We start from the raw sequence: 18,369 nt of genomic DNA on the forward strand, positions 1-18,369 counted from the left end.
TAGTTTGGAAAGTGGAAATAATGGAATGGAAACAGTTTTTATTTCTGGGAAATGAAACAGAAAGAGATAAAAGCCAATTAATTTAAAAAAAAAGTCAAGCCCATCACCCACAAAAGCAGGGCTTTTTACTTTTACTTACATTTTTAATTAATTTATTATTTTTAATATATATTTTAATTTATTGATTTGAGAGAGAAAGAGAGACATCGAATTGCTGTTCTACTTATTTATTCATTCTTTGTTTATTTTTGCATGTGCCCTGGCCAGAGATCGAACCCGAAACCTTGGCATATGGGCAACTCTGTAACCCCCTGATGGGCCCTGCTCTGTGCGTGACAGGGGGGAGCTCCTCAACCCCCTGATCGGCCCTGCTCTGTGTGTGACAAGGGGTGGCACCGCAACCTCCCTATCGACCCTGCCTTGAGTGTGACAGGGGGCGGTGCCCCAACCGCCCAATCGGCCCTACCCTGAGTGTGACTAGGGTTGGCATCTCAACCTCCCGATCCACTCTACTCTGTGCATGACAGGGGACAGCACCCCAACTCCCCAATCGGCCCTGCTCTGAGCCCGACCAGGGGCTGCATCTAGGGATTGGGCCTGCCCTCTGCCACCCGGGAGCAGGCCTACGCCAGCAGGTCATTATCTCCCGAGGGGTCCCAGACTGCGAGAGGGCACAGGCCAGGCTGAGGGAACCCCTCTCCCCCCGAGTGCACAAATTTTTGTGCACCGGGCCTCTAGTATTTCTATGTTTGCTTGAATATAGTTTTTCATCTGTTCATGAAAAACTGTCTTTTATCATTTTGAATGTCCCTCTGTATGTATCTGCTTTTCAAATTTTGTTTTAAAGCCAATTTTACTTATGCAGACAGTGTCTGAATTTTCTCAATCTAATAATAATTTATTTTATTGCTGTCATTTAAAAATTGCTTACTACTATCTTGCTATAAAATGCTTTATTTGCTTTTATTATAGTTGTTTGGAAGATAAATATTTGGTCTAAATTATCATAAATCTGAAGTAATCTAATAATCAAAACATTAGTTTTTCCTCTATAAATTTTTGGTCTAATTAAAATGTCTCTTTAAGGAAATATTAGGAATGTGGTACTTTTACTATTTTAATTTCTTTTTTTTTTTAATATATTTTATTGATTTTTCACAGAGAGGAAGGGAGAGAGATAGTTAGAAACATCGATGAGAGAGAAACATCGATCAGCTGCCTCCTGCACATCTCCTACTGGGGATATGCCCGCAACCAAGGTACATGCCCTTGACCGGAATCGAACCTGGGACCTTTCAGTCCGCAGGCCGACGCTCTATCCACTGAGCCAAACCAGTTTCGACTACTATTTTAATTTCATATCACTTTTTAATCTTGGGTTATAAATCACATCAATTTTTACATGATTAATTTTCATATTTTTGAATTTTTATGTATTTTATTATAGTGCTGGGGTCCAATCCCAACGGGTCCAGGGGTCCCCAAAGGTGTGGACGGAGTCGGCGAAGAAGGAATGACACAAACACAGCCTTCAGTTGATCAGCAGCCTAGTCAGGACCTCTACCCAGGATCTCCAGCCAAAGTTCTGGTTGGAGTTCTGGTTAGGAGCTGATGAGGATCTGATGAGGATCTCATGATTATTGTCTTGTTACATCCGTATTTATACCAGCCAATTTTAATCCTGTCAATATCTATTACAAAGGTTAGGGCGTTTCTTATCTCCATTCCAGGGAGTAAAGATTATGTAGCTTAAGGGTGATTGTTTGTAGTTAAAGTGATTAACTACCCGCCTGGCACTTAGTTAAGGGGTTGTATCCCCTCCCTAACCTCAGGGAAAAATCCCCACCTGGGGAAACAACCTTTCTCGGAGAGGTGACCTTGCTTAAAACACATGGCGCTAAGGAGAGCAAACATATTAAGAACAATATGCTATATATGCCAGGTCCCTTGAAACATATGCTGTGCAGATGTTTCTTTCCTGCAGTGACTGTGTCAAGCAGCAAGGATGGACTGGCTTCTGGCATTATAGAAATAATATTTATGAACTATAGGTTTCCTTGTGTAATTTTAATTTTTAAAATTTTAATACAGTTTCATTCCCGCTGGCTGTGTGTGAGGGTTCCGCCTTCTCGACATTCTCAGCCAGACTGCTTCTAGCCTTTGTGTGTGTGTCTGTTGTTATCTCACAGTGCTTGTGATTTGCATTTTTTCCTGATGGCTAGAGATATTGAGCATCTTTTCATCTAATATTTTACTTTTATGGCATTTTTGGAAAGAAAGAGGTAAACAAGTGTATCTGACCTGCATTTAAGTCATTTGCATGCATAACAGGAAAAATTCTTCTAAATATTTGAAAACACAGTGTTGTTGTTTTTAATATTTTGTTGAAAAGTCCCCATCTCATGGCTTCTTGCTCCTCTCTGAACAGTGGTCCAACACATCTGTGGAGCAAGTGGTGATGGCCTCAGTTTGAGGAAAGTGAGATTTGCCATGGATTTGAGGAGCTTTGTAGAGAGAATAGACAAAGGAAACAGGGAACTGAGCTCCATTTGTTTTGTTTACATGTTAGTAAGCATCAGAGCATTATCTGTAGAATGCATGAGTTCCAGATAGTTCCTTGGAACCCGTAGAACCCATTGTGAGATCTAATCTAGTAGTGATCAGTTACTTATAGGAAGACATTTCTAGAAAAACACAGAGTTGAAATTTATAGGAAGGATTAAAGGGAACTGGAAGGGGGGCCCATTGTCGTGGAGCTTTTTAAATGTTAGTCACTAGATAGACCATCAAGTTTACCTTAGTAAGGGAGGAAGCCAAGAGCTTTGTGGATTGACAGGGAGTGAGTGGATAAATGAATGACCTGGAATTGAAAAATTAACAATGAGCATCTATGCTGGAAGGATAGGGGATGAGGCCAAAGGGTAAAAGGTCAGACTATATTATTCCTGAGGCAGAGCTGTTCCTGGTAATAAGGTCTGCAGTGTGGCGGTGACTGCACTGGAGCGGCAGTAAAGGACCCCAAGATGAGGTGGTGTAGGAACTGGGAGGCTGCGTTATGGACTGCTTGTCCACATGGATGTTAGAGCCCTCCGCTGCCTGCTCACCTCTTCACATCCCCTGCCTTGGGCCCCATTCCACCTTTTGTTCCTTTTTGTTCTGCATTTTTTCTGTGGTCTCTAGCTTCAGACATTGCGAGGCCAATGGCATAACTCTAGACAAGAAGATGCTAGTGTGGTAGTGAAAGGGGGCTCTGTTTGGTTTTTGTTTTTGTTTTTGCTTTTTCTCTTTACACTCAGGATTCACAAGGCTTACTGGAAAAGCAACCTGAAGTGCTCATGAGGACGCTCATTCCATGTTCGTGTTTCAGTCTGTACCAGTGGATTTGCCTTCCCTCTGGACCACTGTAGAAAGGGTGGGTGTGTGTGCACATTTGTCAGGGGAAAAACAATACCCCCCAAACACTCCTATTCAGGGTTCACCCACCTGTGGGATCCTCTGATCACTGACTTCTAAATGATGATTAAGCTACTGTCTCTTCTTCACTAACACTTTCTGAAAAATATACCTGTCCTTGATCTTCTTCAGATGTGGAAGGCCTGTCTTCCCTGCTGCCTTCAAGGACATACAGCATTCCCTGAAGGGGAAGGTGTGGGCTGCTATCCAAGTTCCTTAAGGCTAAGCTATGAGGAAGGAGACAGAGCCCATCTCCTCAAACCTCATCAGGGAGGAAGTGGGCTTAGGGGGAGGGCACAAGGTATCTAGTTCTCAACAAGAGCTCCAGGGAATGGTCACTTTTGTAAGCCAAAGGAAGCAATCAATAGGAGCTGAACTTACTCCTTTCTTTCCTTCAGCACAAGCTCTGAGAAACCCTTGCCCCCAACTCAGGACACGGAGAAGACATCACTATTATTACAGAAACATTTATTAGGCAAGTCAGTATTTCCCACAAGGAGGGAATTACTTGGGGGTGGGAAATGTTTCCCCCTGGAAATTATAGAGAAGCATTGTGTGTCTGAATCGTGGAGGCTGATCTCTGAACACAGTGCCTCCAGCAGTGGTGAGAATAGCAGGAGGCCCCTTGCCAGCTTGAGACCTGCAGTTGGGGCTTGGATGGGGCAGAGTCCCCCTGAGGGGCACAGATTGAGGGTGCTTCTGACATATTTGCTGACCCTTTGATGCCACAATGTTTTGGGGGGGTCTGTCCTCCGTTGTGGTATGTCTAGTATTGGTAGAGCCCTGGCCAGCCAAGATAGCTGTGTGGCGGCCGGACACGGCATTTGTCACGTCATAGGGGGGAGCCCTGCGGTGGAAATGACGCCTCTGCACTGGCTCTGCCTGGGCCTGCACTGCTCCCTTCTGCACAGGCTTCCCCGACTGCGCTGCAGAGGGAAGGGGCTCTTGGGGGCAGGTGGTAACTACTGCAGGCTGGCGCCCCAGTTTCTCTTCTGGGAACTTCCCCATGTCTGACATAACTCTATAAACTTGGGTACTTCCAGTACAGGGAGCTCTGCTTTTAAGTGGGCCTCTACTCTGTGCAGATGATATGTGCCTTCCCATTTCCTGGGTGGTTTCTTGCATTTTACATTTGATTGGACAAAGCCTTTGGAAAAGGCTCTTCATTTGATTTAGCACAAGGCTATCAGGAGGAGCCGTCTGTGTTAGCCTGTGGAAAGACTTGCTCCCAAGCATGTCTTCTACAGCAGGGTCCTGGGAAGGAAACGTCTGGCCTCCAGGTTGGGCAATTCTGAGCTGTGCATCTCCTGCACCAAACTCCTCATATTTGGGGCCTGTAGGCTCTGGGGGAGGGCACACGATATCTTTCTTTACAGATGGTGGGGAATTCTGATCCTGGCAGGACCTTAATGCCTGCTTAGGAAGCCATGGTTCCTGCTGCTTCTCCAGACTGACTCCGCTGTCCTCCGATTGGACATGCAGCACCTGGTGAACCTCCGTGTCCACACTGGGCACACACTTAGCACGAGTCAGGGGGTCTTTGGTAGTCAAGCTGCCTGAGTCACTGGACATGTCCCGGTGTTGGCCTTGGGCCTGGCTATACTTCTTTCCCAATATCAGCATTAACTCAGTCATCACTTGTGCTTGGATTTTTGATAACTTAGCTTGAACTGATAATTGAGATGGTGGGTTTTCAATGGTCACAGTAGTTTCTCTGTTGATCCTTTGGGAGATTCCTGGCTTGCTGGTTGTCAAGATGCCACTAGTTTTGGGGTGAAGAGCTTTGAGCCTCTCAGCCCTGACTATCTCCCTAGACATGCTGGGCCTGGAAGCAGGTTCTGATTTCTCCCTATTTGCGCCCTGTCGTATTTCTATTCTGTCATTAGAATTCACACTGTTAATTTTTGTCTCCTGTGGGGTCCCTGCTCGCCTTGCAGGCAGCTTCAGGGGTGGAATGTTGGCTATCAGAGAAGGTATCTGACTTCTTTTGCCGCCAATGGTGTTTGTAACAGGCAGTTTGGATTTCAAAATTTTTTGAATTTCCTCTGCGACTGCGCCTTGGATATCAATGGGTTTATGTCTTTTCTTGCCCTCAAGTGAGGTGTCAAGGAGAGGAAAATTCAGGTCATCAGCTGCATTTTCTGTTCCTACTTTGTCCCCAAGAAGGGATTCAGAGGTTCCTTTCAGGGGCATGAAGGCCCCAGATTTGGTGTTTGTCTCAGAAATCAGTTTGGTTGAGGAGGAAGAGTTGGAATCGATCAAGGAATGAGATGAAGTATCTTTTGATTTGAAGCACTCTTTGGATTCAAGGAGTTTGGTGGGAAGGGCTGACAACATCCTCATCTGACACTTGGTAATGTTGGATTTCTGCATCTGCTGTGCACCACACTCAAGCGAGGGAAGCTCCTGGGATGTGTTCAGGCAGTAGTCCCCACTCACTGATGATGGCAAAGTTCTTTGCTCTAATTCTGTGTGGAATTTTATAGAAGCAATCTGATTGATTGCTTCTATAAAACTGTGCTGTGAACTACGCACAGTTTCAGGAAGCTGGCTTTCACTGATTTTCTCAACCATTTTGCTCACATGTACTTTCTGGACATTTTCCAGTTGTCCCTGAGTTACACTATGCCCCGCAACCATTGAGTTTTCTCTTGACAGACTCATGTCAAAGCCACTTCCCACATCCTTATGTGAGGAGGTCTTTGAATCACTCAGCAGATGAACTTTTGGATCATTCTCTTGTCTGGGTCCCTCATCCTTCCCTTCTATCTCCTCTATTTGGAACATTTCTGAGCTCCTCTCATAGAAGCTTCCTGGTTGGCTCAATCCAACATTTGGATTTTCACTACTCTGGTCCTTATCCACAGAGATCCATGAGAGGCCAGAACTGCTCTTTGATTCAAGTATGCCTGAGCAATTGCTCAGAGGCCTCATTAGGGACAGAGACCCATGGATCATGCAGGACTGGCCCTGGTGGTGTTGGATGAGCCTCTTTCTAAGGTGATGCTCAAATTTATCTCGAAATTCACTGCTTAGAGGAAACTCTACAGGATCGATGGAGATTGCAACATGGGCCTTAGAACTTTGAACCACAGAGGTTAAACCCCACAAACTTTCCTGTTCTTTCAGCAACACATTGCATTCCAGGTGTTCAGTTTCAGACGAGGTGTGACATTCTGATTCATAGTTGGGTATGTGGACATTCATTTCACAGACCTTATTGTGGGTAATGGCACTGGATGGTAGGATTGGTAGTGGGGATTGAAGGTGGGCCTGGGTTTGGAACTCAGTGAGATGTAAGTGCTGGGTCTGAGGCAGGGTTTGAGGCAAGGGTTGAGGTTGGACCTCTGCCAAGGATGGAGACTGTAAATCAGAAAGTCCTGGGGATTCTTGGTCTGTGAAGGAATTTGAGATGCTATTGAAGAAGATTGAATAGTCACCAGAGGCATGGACAGCAGAGGACAAGGACTCGCTGTGCAGAGTAGGAAGACCCCAGAATAGCTGGGTAAGTTTTTGCTTTAAGTTGTCTTCCCAGGTCTTAGGATATATGTACTCCTGTGCTGAGTCATGTTCATTGGAGCTGAGAACTAAGATAAGACTAGGATCGATAAGTTTGGCTTCAGGGTCTGCCCCAAAAGAGATCTTTGTAGAATGGAGGACAAGAAATCCTTGATGTAAATCATATTGTGTCAAGGTCGAAGAGCACAGGTCTTTGGGTTGAGGTGAGGAATGGTGAACTGGCTCTGGAGGCAGAGTTTGACCCGGTGGTGAGGGTGACAGAAAATTGCCCAAGGTTGTCATTGAGTTAGAGGGGAGAATGGAGGGAGATGGTTGGGAAGGTTCAGGCAGTGGAGGTGGTATGAGTTCTCCTGGAGGGACTCCTGAGAAAGCAGAGGACTGATTGAATGATGGCTCAGTCACAGAAGCTGCCACAGGAGCTGTGGAAGCCACAGGAGACACAGATGGAGTAGAAGCTTCCAAAGCCTTTAAGAAAAGCCCCTGGATTTCAGTGGCTGCATTGTTACACACCTCACAGGAGGAGTCTGGACATAAAAGTCGACGAAAGCGGGTGATGTCATAATTCTGTCCCAGGGAGCTGCAGGAGACAGGAGGGGAAAAGATGCAGCCAGGACCAGAACAAGGAAAGGAGGTCCTGGTGAGGGTGGGCCACCTGAAGCCTGCTGCCCCTTCTTACTCCACATCTATGACTTCATAATGCACTCAGTTGCACTCATCCCCAGCATTCACTCACATTCCCCTTCCCATGGCAACCTTTCCCATGACTAGGGAAGGCTCCACTGAATCCCTGGAATTGCACAGAACATGTTATAGGGAGACCAGGAAAAATGGGGAAAGACTGGTCACCTTTTCAGGAAAGAAATCAGTTCCTTGTCATCGTCCTCGCTGTGATATCTTGAACCTGGGAACCAGGAGAGTGAGTTACATGTAATGAAGGTAGACACATAGGCATTACACAGGGGTCCCTTTATGGGAGACCATTGGGATAATAGACTGTGAAACCCTCAAGAATTAGTAAACGAAATCAAATGGTCAATGATAATATTAATAAGGTCCCCCCCCCACCATGGGTGTGTTGCTTAATTGATAAAGTACTTTTATATGTATTACTAGAGGCCTGGTGCACAAAAATTTGTGCCCTGGCAGGGGGGCAGGGTGTCCCTAAGCCCCACTTGTGCCCTCTCACACTCTGGGACCCCTTGGGAGATAACTACTTGCTTGCTACAGCCCGCTCCCGGTGGCAGAGGGCAGGCCCAATCCCTAGGTGCAGCCCCTGGTCGGGCTCAGAGCAGGGACGATTGGGGTGTTGGGGCACCACCCCCTATCATGCACAGAGCAGGGCGGATTGGGAGGTTGAGATGCCACCCCCAGTCATGCTCAGGGTAGGGCCGATTGGGGGGTTGGGGCGCCACCCCCGTCACACACAGAGCAGGGTGGCTCAGCGAGTTAGGGAGCTCGCCCCTATCACACTCAGGGCAGGGCCGATCAGGGGGTTGGGGAGCTTTCCCCTGTCATACACTGAGCAGGGCAGATCAGGGAGTTGGGGCGCTGCCCCCTGTCACAGAGCAGGGCGGATCAGGGGGTTGGGGCACTCCCCCCTGTCACAGGGCAGGGCCGATCAGGGGGTTGGGGAGCTCTCCCCCGTCACACACAGAGCAGGGCAGATCAGGGGGTTGGGGCGCTGCCCCCTGTCACAGAGCAGGGCGGATCAGGGGGTTGGGGCACTCCCCCCTGTCACACTCATGGCAGGGCCGATGGGGAGGTTGTGGCTCCACCCTGTCACAGAGCATGGCCCATGGGGGAGTTGGGGCACTGCACCCTGTCACACACAGAGCAGGGTCGATCAGGGGGTTGGGGAGTTCCCCCCTATCAGGCACAGAGCAGGGCTGATCAGGGGGTTGGGGCACCTTCCCCTTTCACAAACAGAGCAGGGCGGATAAGGAGGATGGGGCCCCGCCCCCTGTCACACACAGAGACGCAGGGCGATCAGGGGGCTTGGGCGCTGCCCCCTGTCATGCTGCTCCAGGGGCCAGGGGGCCTCGTGGCTCTGCTGATCCTGGTGCTGGGAGGCCCTCGCGGCTCCGCTGATCCCGGGGTGTGAGGCCTTGCTGCTCCGCTCATCCCGGGTTCCGGAGGCCTCGCGGCTCCGCTGATCCCAGTGCTGGGAGGCATATTACCCTTTTACTATATAGGATAGAGGCCTGGTGCACGGGTGGGGGCCGGCTGGTTTGCCCTGAAAGGTGTCCCAGATCAGGGTGGGGGTCCTGCTTGGATGCCTGTCCAGCCTGGATGAGGTGATGATGGCTGTTTGCAGCTAGTCACACCCCCTTCAGGGTGGGGGTACCCACTGGGGTGCCTGGCCAGTCTGGGTGTGGGGGTGATGGCTGTTTGCAGCTGGTCACACCCCCTTCAGGGTGGAGGTCCACACTGGGGTGCCTGGCCAGCCTGTTGAGGGGATGATGGCTGTTTGGATTGGTCACACCCCCTTCAGGGTGGGGGCCCCCACTGGGGTGCCTGGCCAATCTGGGTGAAGGGCTGAGAGCCGTTTTCAGGCTGGCAGGCGACTGAAGCTCCCAACCTCTTTTTTCTTCTTTTCTTTTTTTTATTCTGGGCTTTATTTACCTTCTATGGCTGTCACTGGAGCTGAGAACCAGCTTTAGCTCTGAGGCTTGGCTCCAGCTCTGAGACCTAGGCTCCTGAAAGCAGGTCTCTGGGTTTGTTTGGGTTCTATAATTGAAACACTGTTTCAGCTCCAGCTCCAAGGCCCGGCTGGCTGAAAGCAGGTTTCTGGGGTTTGTTTAGCTTCTATAATTGTAACATTGTTTCTTAGAGTGCAGCTCAGAGGCTGGCAGCAGCAGGCAGGGAACCTTGGCTTCCTCCATCACTGGAGCAAGCAAGTCTCCCGTTCGCTTCAGCTGCCTGGCTGCCGGCTGCCATCTTGGTTGGCAGTTAATTTGCATATCGTCCTGATTAGTCAATGGGAAGGGTAGCAAAGTTACGGTTAACTACCATGTTTCTCTATTATTAGATAGGATTGCATTTGATGCTCAAAACCACTCTGAAGGAGAGCGGCCAATGGGTGACCGCGGCCTATGGGTGTCATGCTCTGTGACAGGGTGGAGCCGAAACCTCCCCATCGGCCTTGCCATGAGTGTGACAGGGGGGAGTGCCCCAACCCCCTGATGGGCCCTGCTCTGTGGGTGATAGGGGGTGGTGCCCCAACCCCCTGATCTGCCCTGCTCTGTGACGGGGCAGCGCCCCAACCCCCTGATCTGCCCTGCTTTGTTGTGAAACAAAGAGGAATCTGATCATCCTGAAGTCAGAGTACTTTCTCAAAGTCAGGAGGCAGAACTTCTGACTCTTGATATCTACTGAGCAACACCCATGGCCCAGGTCCCTCACTGCTTCTTACCCAGGGACAGCAGAGCAGGGAATCTGAGCAGTATCTCAGGTCCAGTCTTTCCATGAGCCTCTCCTCTGAGGGCTCTGTTTCATGAGAGGGGCTGTATCTACCAACTGACAGAGACCATGGACCTGGTACCTCATGGGAAGGAGAGAGGAGGGTCACTCTTGGGGAGCTCAGGTGGAATAGGCAGAACCTTACCTTTCCGTGTCCCACCTTTCCTTCTCCTTTTGGCTCTGACCCGATGCTGAGAACAAAAAGGAATGAATGGGTAATTAGGCCTCATTTCTCTCCTCCTCCCCCTAGGAAACTCAGACATTGACTAAGAATAATGTCTCTCTGAGCCAACCAAATACATTTTAACTAATAGAACTTTGTGTTCCTTTTACCATTTTTAAAGCTTTAAAATGTATTTAATTTTTCCTTTTTTAAAAACTCAAAAGAAGGACTTTGTTTATGGGGTCCACACTTGGTATACGCAGAGGTCCTCTGCTCAAGGTCGGCATATAATCTGAGGCCTACAGTCCATCTCTGTCCCATCAGATAGGACCCACTTACCTGATGGTGCTCAGGCTGCAGCCACTGCTCACTCAGAGGCTCTCAGAGGCTCAGCACTGCTCTGCTTAGCAGCCCAACACAAAGGCTAGTTAAGTGATGCCTGCCAGGGCAGCATGACTCAGGATGAAGTGCTGGTTAACTCTGATGTCCTACATAGACTCCCACGTCTCTGAATAACTGGATCCAGACTAGGAAATCCCTGTGTTTGTAGCCTGAAACCTGTAACCACACTCCGATGGTCTGTGAGATTCAGATGGAAGCCTGAGTCCTCCCTGAACCCCTAGCCCCTGCCTGGTCTCTTCCCCTAGAAAAGCGATGTTCTGTTCTCTCCTAAGATGTCCCATCTTCAGTGTCTCTCTGACTCATCCAAACTCATTTAGAAATGTGGGAATCGAAATGGCAACAACAATGAAGAACTCTTTGGGGGCTCACTCACTCAGGGTTCCTTACCTTTTGGGTATGTTCATTTTTCCAGAAAGTTGGGATTGATGGAATTCTCACGAAGAAAATGAAGAAGAGGAGGAAGAAGCTCAACACCAAGATGGAAATTATGTTGAGGTTACCATATAAACATTCTGAGCAGAAGAAGCTCAGATAAAACTCTAGAAGGCTATTCAGAAATAGACTGAGTCCCATTTTCCGAACAACAACGCTGCTTAAAGCAACTGAGCTCTGAGAGCTCCGACTCTTGGCTTTATAGCCAGGCCTGCATCACAGAGCACTGTGGAGTCACAGAGGGTTTCTGAGAGTGGGGGTGGGTCCACCTTCAAGAGGGTGTGTCCACAGCCCCACCCCCCAACCAGCCTAGCAGATTCCCTCCATCTCTTCTGGGCCTCTAGGACTTCTGCCCTACTCTCCTAGCCTGTTTTCCAATTTGCCTTTTAACATATCCTATATTTATTTACCATAATGAATGCTCTGCGTGTTTCAACTGTAACCCAGATATTATCTGGGTTTCCTTTAATGTTGGAGACTTTGACTTTGGTCTCACCAGGTCCACTACCTTACAAGTCTGAAATACTCCCTGGAAATTTTGCTTGTGCCTAGACATTTACACTGAGGATCATATATGTCCTCAAATCCAACTTACATAAATGTGGGTAAAGATCTTGAAGGCCTTTTAGACTTCCATAGTTTTGTGAATGTTAAATAGAATTTTTTTTAGTAAGTTATAATTGAATAATAAAGTCTAAAATATCATCCCTCCCCCACCCCCTAGATAATGCATATCCTATCTAATAATAGAGAAACATGGTAATTAGCCGTACCTCCGCTACCCTTCCCATCAGCTAATCAGGGCGATATGCAAATTAACTGCCAGCCAAGATGGCGGCCGGCAGCCAGGCAGCTTGAAGGTAACAGGAGGCTTGCTTGCTTCAATGATGGAGGAAGCCAACATTCCCTGCCTGCTGCTGCTGGCCTCTGAGCTTGCAGTTTGAAACATTGTTACAAATATAGAAGCTAAACAAAACCCCAGAAACCTGCTTTCAGCCAGCCAGGATCTCAGAGCTGGAGTTGAAATAGTGTTTTGATTATAGAACCCAAACAAACCAGATACCTGCTTTCAGCAGCTGAGGCCTCAGAGCTAAAGCTGGCCCAGAATAAATAAAGAAAAGAAAAAAAGGAGCGCTTGGGAGCTTCAGTCACCCGCCAGCCTGAAAACGGCCCTCAGCCCCTCATCCAGGCTGCCCAGGTACCCCAGTGGGGACCCCCATCCTGATCCAGGACACCGTTCAGAGCAAACCAGCCGGCCCCCACCCGTGCACCAAGCCTCTATCCTATATAGTAAAAGGGTAATATGGCTCCCAGCACTGGAATCAGCGGAGCAGCGAGGCCTCCCGGCACTGGGATAAGTGTGACGGGGGGCAAGGACCAAACCCCCTGATCACTCTGGGCTCTGTGTCTGACAAGGGGTGGGGCCACAAACTCCCTATCCGCCCTGCTCTGTTCGTGACAGGGGAAGGTGCCCCAACCCCCTGATCCGCCCTGCTCTGTGTGTGACAGGGGGGAGCTCCCCAACCCCCTGATGGGCCCTGCTCTGTGCATGACAGGGGGGAGCTCCTCAACCCCCTGATCCGCCCTGCTCTGTGTGTGACAGCGGGGAGCTCCTCAACCCCCTGATCGGACCTGCTCTGTGTGTGACAGGGTACGGAACCCCAACCCCCTTGATGGGCCCTGCTCTGTGCATGACAGGGGGCAGCGCCCCAACCCCTCGATCTGCCCTGCTCTGTGTGTGACAAGGGGTGGCGCCGCAACCTCCCTATCGACCCTGCCTTGAGTGTGACAGGGGGCGGTGCCCCAACCCCCCAATTGGCCCTACCCTGAGTGTGACTAGGGTTGGCATCGCAACCTCTCGATCCGCCCTACTCTGTGCATGACAGGGGGCAGCGCCCCAACTCCCTAATCGGCCCTGCTCTGAGCCCAACCAGGGGCTGCACCTAGGGATTGGGCCTGCCCTCTGCCACCGGGAGCGGGCTGTAGCAAGCAAGTAGTTATCTCCCAAGGGGTCCCAGAGTGTGAGAGGGCACAAGTGGGGCTTAGGGACACCCTGCCCCCCTGCCAGGGCACAAATTTTTGTGCACCAGGCCTCTAGTCTATATATATAAAAAGCCAGAGACCAGAACACTGTAACAACTGGAACGACCAGTTGCTATGACGAACACTGCGGCCAGCAAACCAGCCCAATTGGGGGTGGGGCTGGCTGGCCAACCTCCTTTGACTCCTCCCCCTGGCTGGCCCCACTCTGGATTCACCCCTCCCACCCCAATCAAGGGTGGGGAGGCCGACCAACGTCCCCCCCCTCCCCCCTGCAGCCCTTCCTCCCAGCCAGCCCCACCCCCGATTTGCCTGCCCTACCCTGATTGGTCCACAGCTCCTCCCCCCAGCCAGCTCCACCCCTTATTGGCCCCCCCACTCCAATCAGGGGCAGGGCCAGCCAGCCAACCACCCATGGCTCCTCCCCCAGGCCACTGGCCCCTATCGGCCCCCCAAACTCCACTTGGGGGCAGGCTGGCCAGCCAACCTCCCGCTGTCTCCTCCTCCCGACAGGCCCGGCCCTGATCCACCGATTGGGGCTGGGTTGGCCGGACTCCACCCACCCGTGCACGAATTTGTGCACTGAGCCTCTAGTTATTAAATAAGTAAACAGCTAGCTCAGTTTTGGAGGATGTCAGCTCTGCTATCTCATTATGATAAGGCAATATCACAACCAGTAGAGAACTCCCAAATGTGGCTATATAAATAACAACAGTTCTATAACTAACATTCCTTGGCTTAAACCACTAAAACATTGCCACATTTTAGCTTCACGTGTGGAGATAATGCCTTACATCTGGAAAGATGTTGCATTACACACATACAACAAATGATTTTTATTTTTCTTATTTAGTATACTTTTGTTTTAATCACAGGTTCCATCACTTTTCACCATATTAATAGAAGACAGTTGGTTTGTTTTTGCAGACTATAATTTAAATGGATACCTGTTGCTATTGTTTACAAAAAGCACTACATATACTGTTATTTATTTTTAAAACATATTTAAGAAAACATCCTTTCATTTCTAGCTCACCTGCATATAATATAAACTTTGGAGAGTTACCATCATCTATGAAGATTATAAGTAGAGAGAGAGGAGATGAAGAGTGGAGAAGGAACCAACGAATGGCTGCATGCTGGTCTTCTAATGCCTAATGTGCTGCATTTATTTATCATGAGAATATAGAGACAGCAAGACTATTTATGAATCACAAATCAATAACAATTCCAACTAAAGCCATACATTTAAAAAATTAAAAGCACATTACTAAATATTGTGGGTTAAGGAGAAAAGCAAATGGAAATTATAAAACATATAAAAATGAGTGGACACAAAAGCATTACTTTACAAAATCTGTGGATTGTAGTCAACATGCTGCTTAGAAGGAAACCTACAACCTTAACTATATGTATTAGGAAATAAGGAATACTGGAAATAAACTAAGCAAATTTTCAAATAAAAATTTAACAGCCCAGTCCAAGAATCAAACAAGAATAACAAAATGAACACAAAGAAAAGGGAAAATATAAAAAATCTAATGGCAGAAAATATGCAATAGAAAAGGATAGTGCCCTAGCCGGCTTGGCTCAGTGGATAGAGCATCGGCCTGCTGACTGAAGGGTCCTAGGTTTGATTCCGGCCAAGGGCACATGCCTGGGTTGCGGGGTTCATCCCCAGTAGGGGGTTTGCAGGAGGCAGCCTATCGATGATTCTCTCTCATCATTGATGTTTCTATCTCTCTCTCCTCCCTTCCTCTCTGAAATCAATAAAGAAATATTTTTTTTTTTTTAAAAAGAGAAAAGGATAGTAAAGTCAGCTGAACCTGAGGAAGTCCTCCTTTTATGTAGAACTCTCAGCTTCCCAGACTTTGACTCAGATACTCACCTCACAGCCCAAGGGATATGGGTTATGGATGTTGAAGAGGAGAAAGAAAGGGAGCAGGGAATCCATGACTGTGCCTCTGCGTGGAGGACTGCAGAAGGAGAATAATAACTAACATTTACCAAGATCTCTGTGTCAAGAAATAAGCTAGGCAGGTTATATACATTTTTTTAGTTTAATAATATGTCTTCCTCATTTACAGATGAAAGTATTGAAGCACAGGGTGGGTTAGTAGTTCCCTCAGTTCACCAGACAGTACGTAACAGAGCCTGGATTTGAACTCTAGAAGGGCTATTGGAGTTTAATTTACAACATGTCAGTTGCCATTGGTTTTAGAAACATCTTGTTTTAAAAACTCATACCTGTCTGGAAAGGTCATGGGGCTATTAGTCATTCACATTATTTTTTTAAAACCTCACCCGAGGATACGTTTCTATTGGTTTAGAAAGAGAGGGAGAGGAAGGGAGGAAGAGAGGGAGAAGAGGGAGAGGGAGAGAGAGAGAGAGAGAGAGAGAGAGAGAGAGAGAGAGAGAGAGAGAAAGAAACATGGATCGGTTGTCTCCTGTATGCACCCTGTCCCAGGATTGAACCGAAACCTGGTATGTGCCCTGATAGGGAATTGAGCTCCACAGCTTTTCAGTGTATGGGATGACACTCCAACCAACTTAGCCACTCTGGCCAGGGCCAGTCATTTGCATTTTAGAGTGAAATGGTTTAAACAGATTGCTTTCTTCTTTACACCTAACTAACATGATCTGTATTAAAAGAATGGGGCATTTGAGGTGGTTTGAGAGAGAGAAGTAATGCAGTAGAGTGGTCCTGTTTGGAGACTAAGTGGGAATATAAGGCAGCTGAGGTCTGGATGAGATGGTAAACAAGAGTACAAAAAGGGAAGTGGGAAGAAGTCAAAGATAAATCTAAAGATTTCAAAATTCTGACTAGGGTTAGCCCCACCCTTAAGAAGAGAAAGACAGGTTCTTCCTCTTTCTTATACAGATCAGTCCAGTATTCCCAGGATCAAGAGGTCCAGGCCCACAAGACTTTGCTAGGGAAAATAGATTTGGAAGGGACTTTAGAGTCCATCCATCCCACTCACCACCAGGCCTCCCCTACATCCATTCACTACCCAAAGTACCCCCGACCATTTTTGCTGAGCAAAGTGATAAGAAACTTGCTTCTTTACCGGCCAGCGCATGTCCATTTTGGGCTTGAGATAATTGTTAAAAAGTCCTACCAATCATTAGCAAAATTTTGTCTTCCTCAACTTCCCCTCTTTGGTCCTACTTCTGTCCTCTGGACTTGCTCAGTCTGTGTGGTATTTATTTAAATGGGATTTTGTCTGTCATGTACTGTTGTTTTTGGCTGATTTGCTAAGTTAATTAGATCCCTCAGTAAACTCAGTGCTTTTAGATCAAGGTAAATTCTGGTAAAATGTTTGATTAATTATCATTATTATTTTTAAATATATTTTTTACTCATTTCAGAGAGGGAGAAGGAGAGAGAGAGAAACATCCTCTACTGGGGATGAAGCCTGCAACCCTGATATGTGCCCTGACTGGGAATTGAACTATGACCTCCTAGTTCATAGGTTGATGCTCAACCACTGAGCAACACCATCCAGGCCTTATCAGTTATTTTTTCAGAAAGATTTTGACTCTACTTTGCTTAAAAGAGAAAAAAGAAAATGCTCTAACTTAGAGATTCATTTTGTGAGAATAGGTTTATGTACAAATCCATAGAGTAATTCGCATTTGAAAACCCCTATAAGTATGCTCTTATTGATAGGCATTGCTTGAAAGCTACTTTTTTGTGTGTGGTATAATAAAGTAAACATATTATGAGAAGAGGAGAACATGTTCCATTTCACTTTTATTTATTTTTCAATTACAGTTTACATTAAATATTATTCTGTATTTGTTTCAGGTATACAGCACAGTGGTTAGACAGTCAAATACTTACAAAGTGTTCCCACGATATTCCAGTACCCACCTGGCACTATACATAGTTCTTACAGTATTATTGACTATATTCCCTGTGCTGTACTTTACATCCCTGTGACTGTTTTGTAACTACCAATTTGTACTTTTTAACCCCTTTACTTTTTTCACCCAATCACCCTACCCCCTCTTCTCTGGTCTGGCAACCATCAGTCTGTTCTCTGTGTCTATGAGTTTGTTTTAATTTTATTCACTTATTCTGTTCTTTAGATTCCACATATAAGTGAAGTCATATGGTATTTGTCTTTCTCTGACTGACTTATTTCACTTCCATTTCACTTTCAATTTTAAAAAGCAACAATTAAAATGATACTGAGGTACCTTTTCATTTCTATCATTTGGTTGCAAAACAAAGCAACACCCATGGTAATATTCAATATTTGTTAGGAAGGGGTAAGACGAGTACTCTCATACATTATTATTGGCATTACGAAAGTCTTTTATAAATCAATTTAGCAATATCTATTAAGAAATTTTAAAATATACATATCTTTTGGCCAAGTAGAATCTTCTGGGAGTTTGTACTAAGGAAATAATCAAAAGTTTTAAAAAATATCTGATGAAAGTTTGCAATCTGTTATAAGAAAGTTATTTATAACAGCAAAAAATTGGTCACAGCCTAAAAATCTAACAATAGGAAATGGTTAATTACATTATACCCACTCAATGGGAGATTAGGCTGCCATTACAAATAATAATTATGAAAAACAAAAACACAGTGTAGTTTAGATGGTCCTACTGGGAAAATATTCCATTGGTATGGAAGCAAAAAATTATTGAGACTCATTAGTTTGTAGCACATGAAAAATTATTACAGTATATTAAAAATCATATATACAAAGAAATTCACTGAAATTATTATGATAGAAAGATGAGAGAATAATTTTATAATTAACTAGAGGCCCGGTGCACGGATTCATACAATGATGGGGTCCCTTGGCCTGGCCTGCAGGGATCAGGCCAAAACCGGCTCTCCAACATCCCCTGAGGGGTCCCAGATTGCAAGAGGGCAGTTCTCA

At 46.8% G+C, this 18,369-nt stretch overlaps 1 protein-coding gene across 1 annotated transcript; it reads right to left on the reverse strand.

Annotated features, from left to right (window-relative positions):
- Positions 1-3,957: 3,957 nt before the first annotated feature.
- Positions 3,958-11,569, reverse strand: LOC139020317 (spermatogenesis-associated protein 31D1-like). Its single transcript, XM_070429955.1, has 4 exons — positions 11,384-11,569; positions 10,577-10,622; positions 7,819-7,873; positions 3,958-7,549 (listed from the first exon to the last, which is right to left on the reverse strand). The coding sequence occupies exons 1-4, from the start codon at positions 11,567-11,569 to the stop codon at positions 3,958-3,960; spliced, it is 3,879 nt and encodes a 1,292-aa protein (XP_070286056.1).
- Positions 11,570-18,369: the final 6,800 nt, after the last annotated feature.

The sequence above is a fragment of the Myotis yumanensis genome, unplaced genomic scaffold (assembly GCF_028538775.1).
Source record: "Myotis yumanensis isolate MYYU_CA2020_CCGP unplaced genomic scaffold, mMyoYum1.0.hap1 SCAF_12, whole genome shotgun sequence".
NCBI classification, from domain to species: Eukaryota; Metazoa; Chordata; class Mammalia; order Chiroptera; family Vespertilionidae; genus Myotis; species Myotis yumanensis.

What these genes read in the sequence shown, in the direction of transcription:
- LOC139020317 (XM_070429955.1), bottom strand. Translation starts at nt 11,569, where the DNA reads ATGGGACTCAGTCTATTTCTGAATAGCCTTCTAGAGTTTTATCTGAGC. An exon ending in AAAATGAACATACCCAAAAG is followed by an intron (nt 10,623 to 11,383) that starts GTAAGGAACCCT and finishes TTTTGTTCTCAG; the next exon opens with CATCGGGTCAGAGCCAAAAG. An exon ending in GAAAGGTGGGACACGGAAAG is followed by an intron (nt 7,874 to 10,576) that starts GTAAGGTTCTGC and finishes CCTGGTTCCCAG; the next exon opens with GTTCAAGATATCACAGCGAG.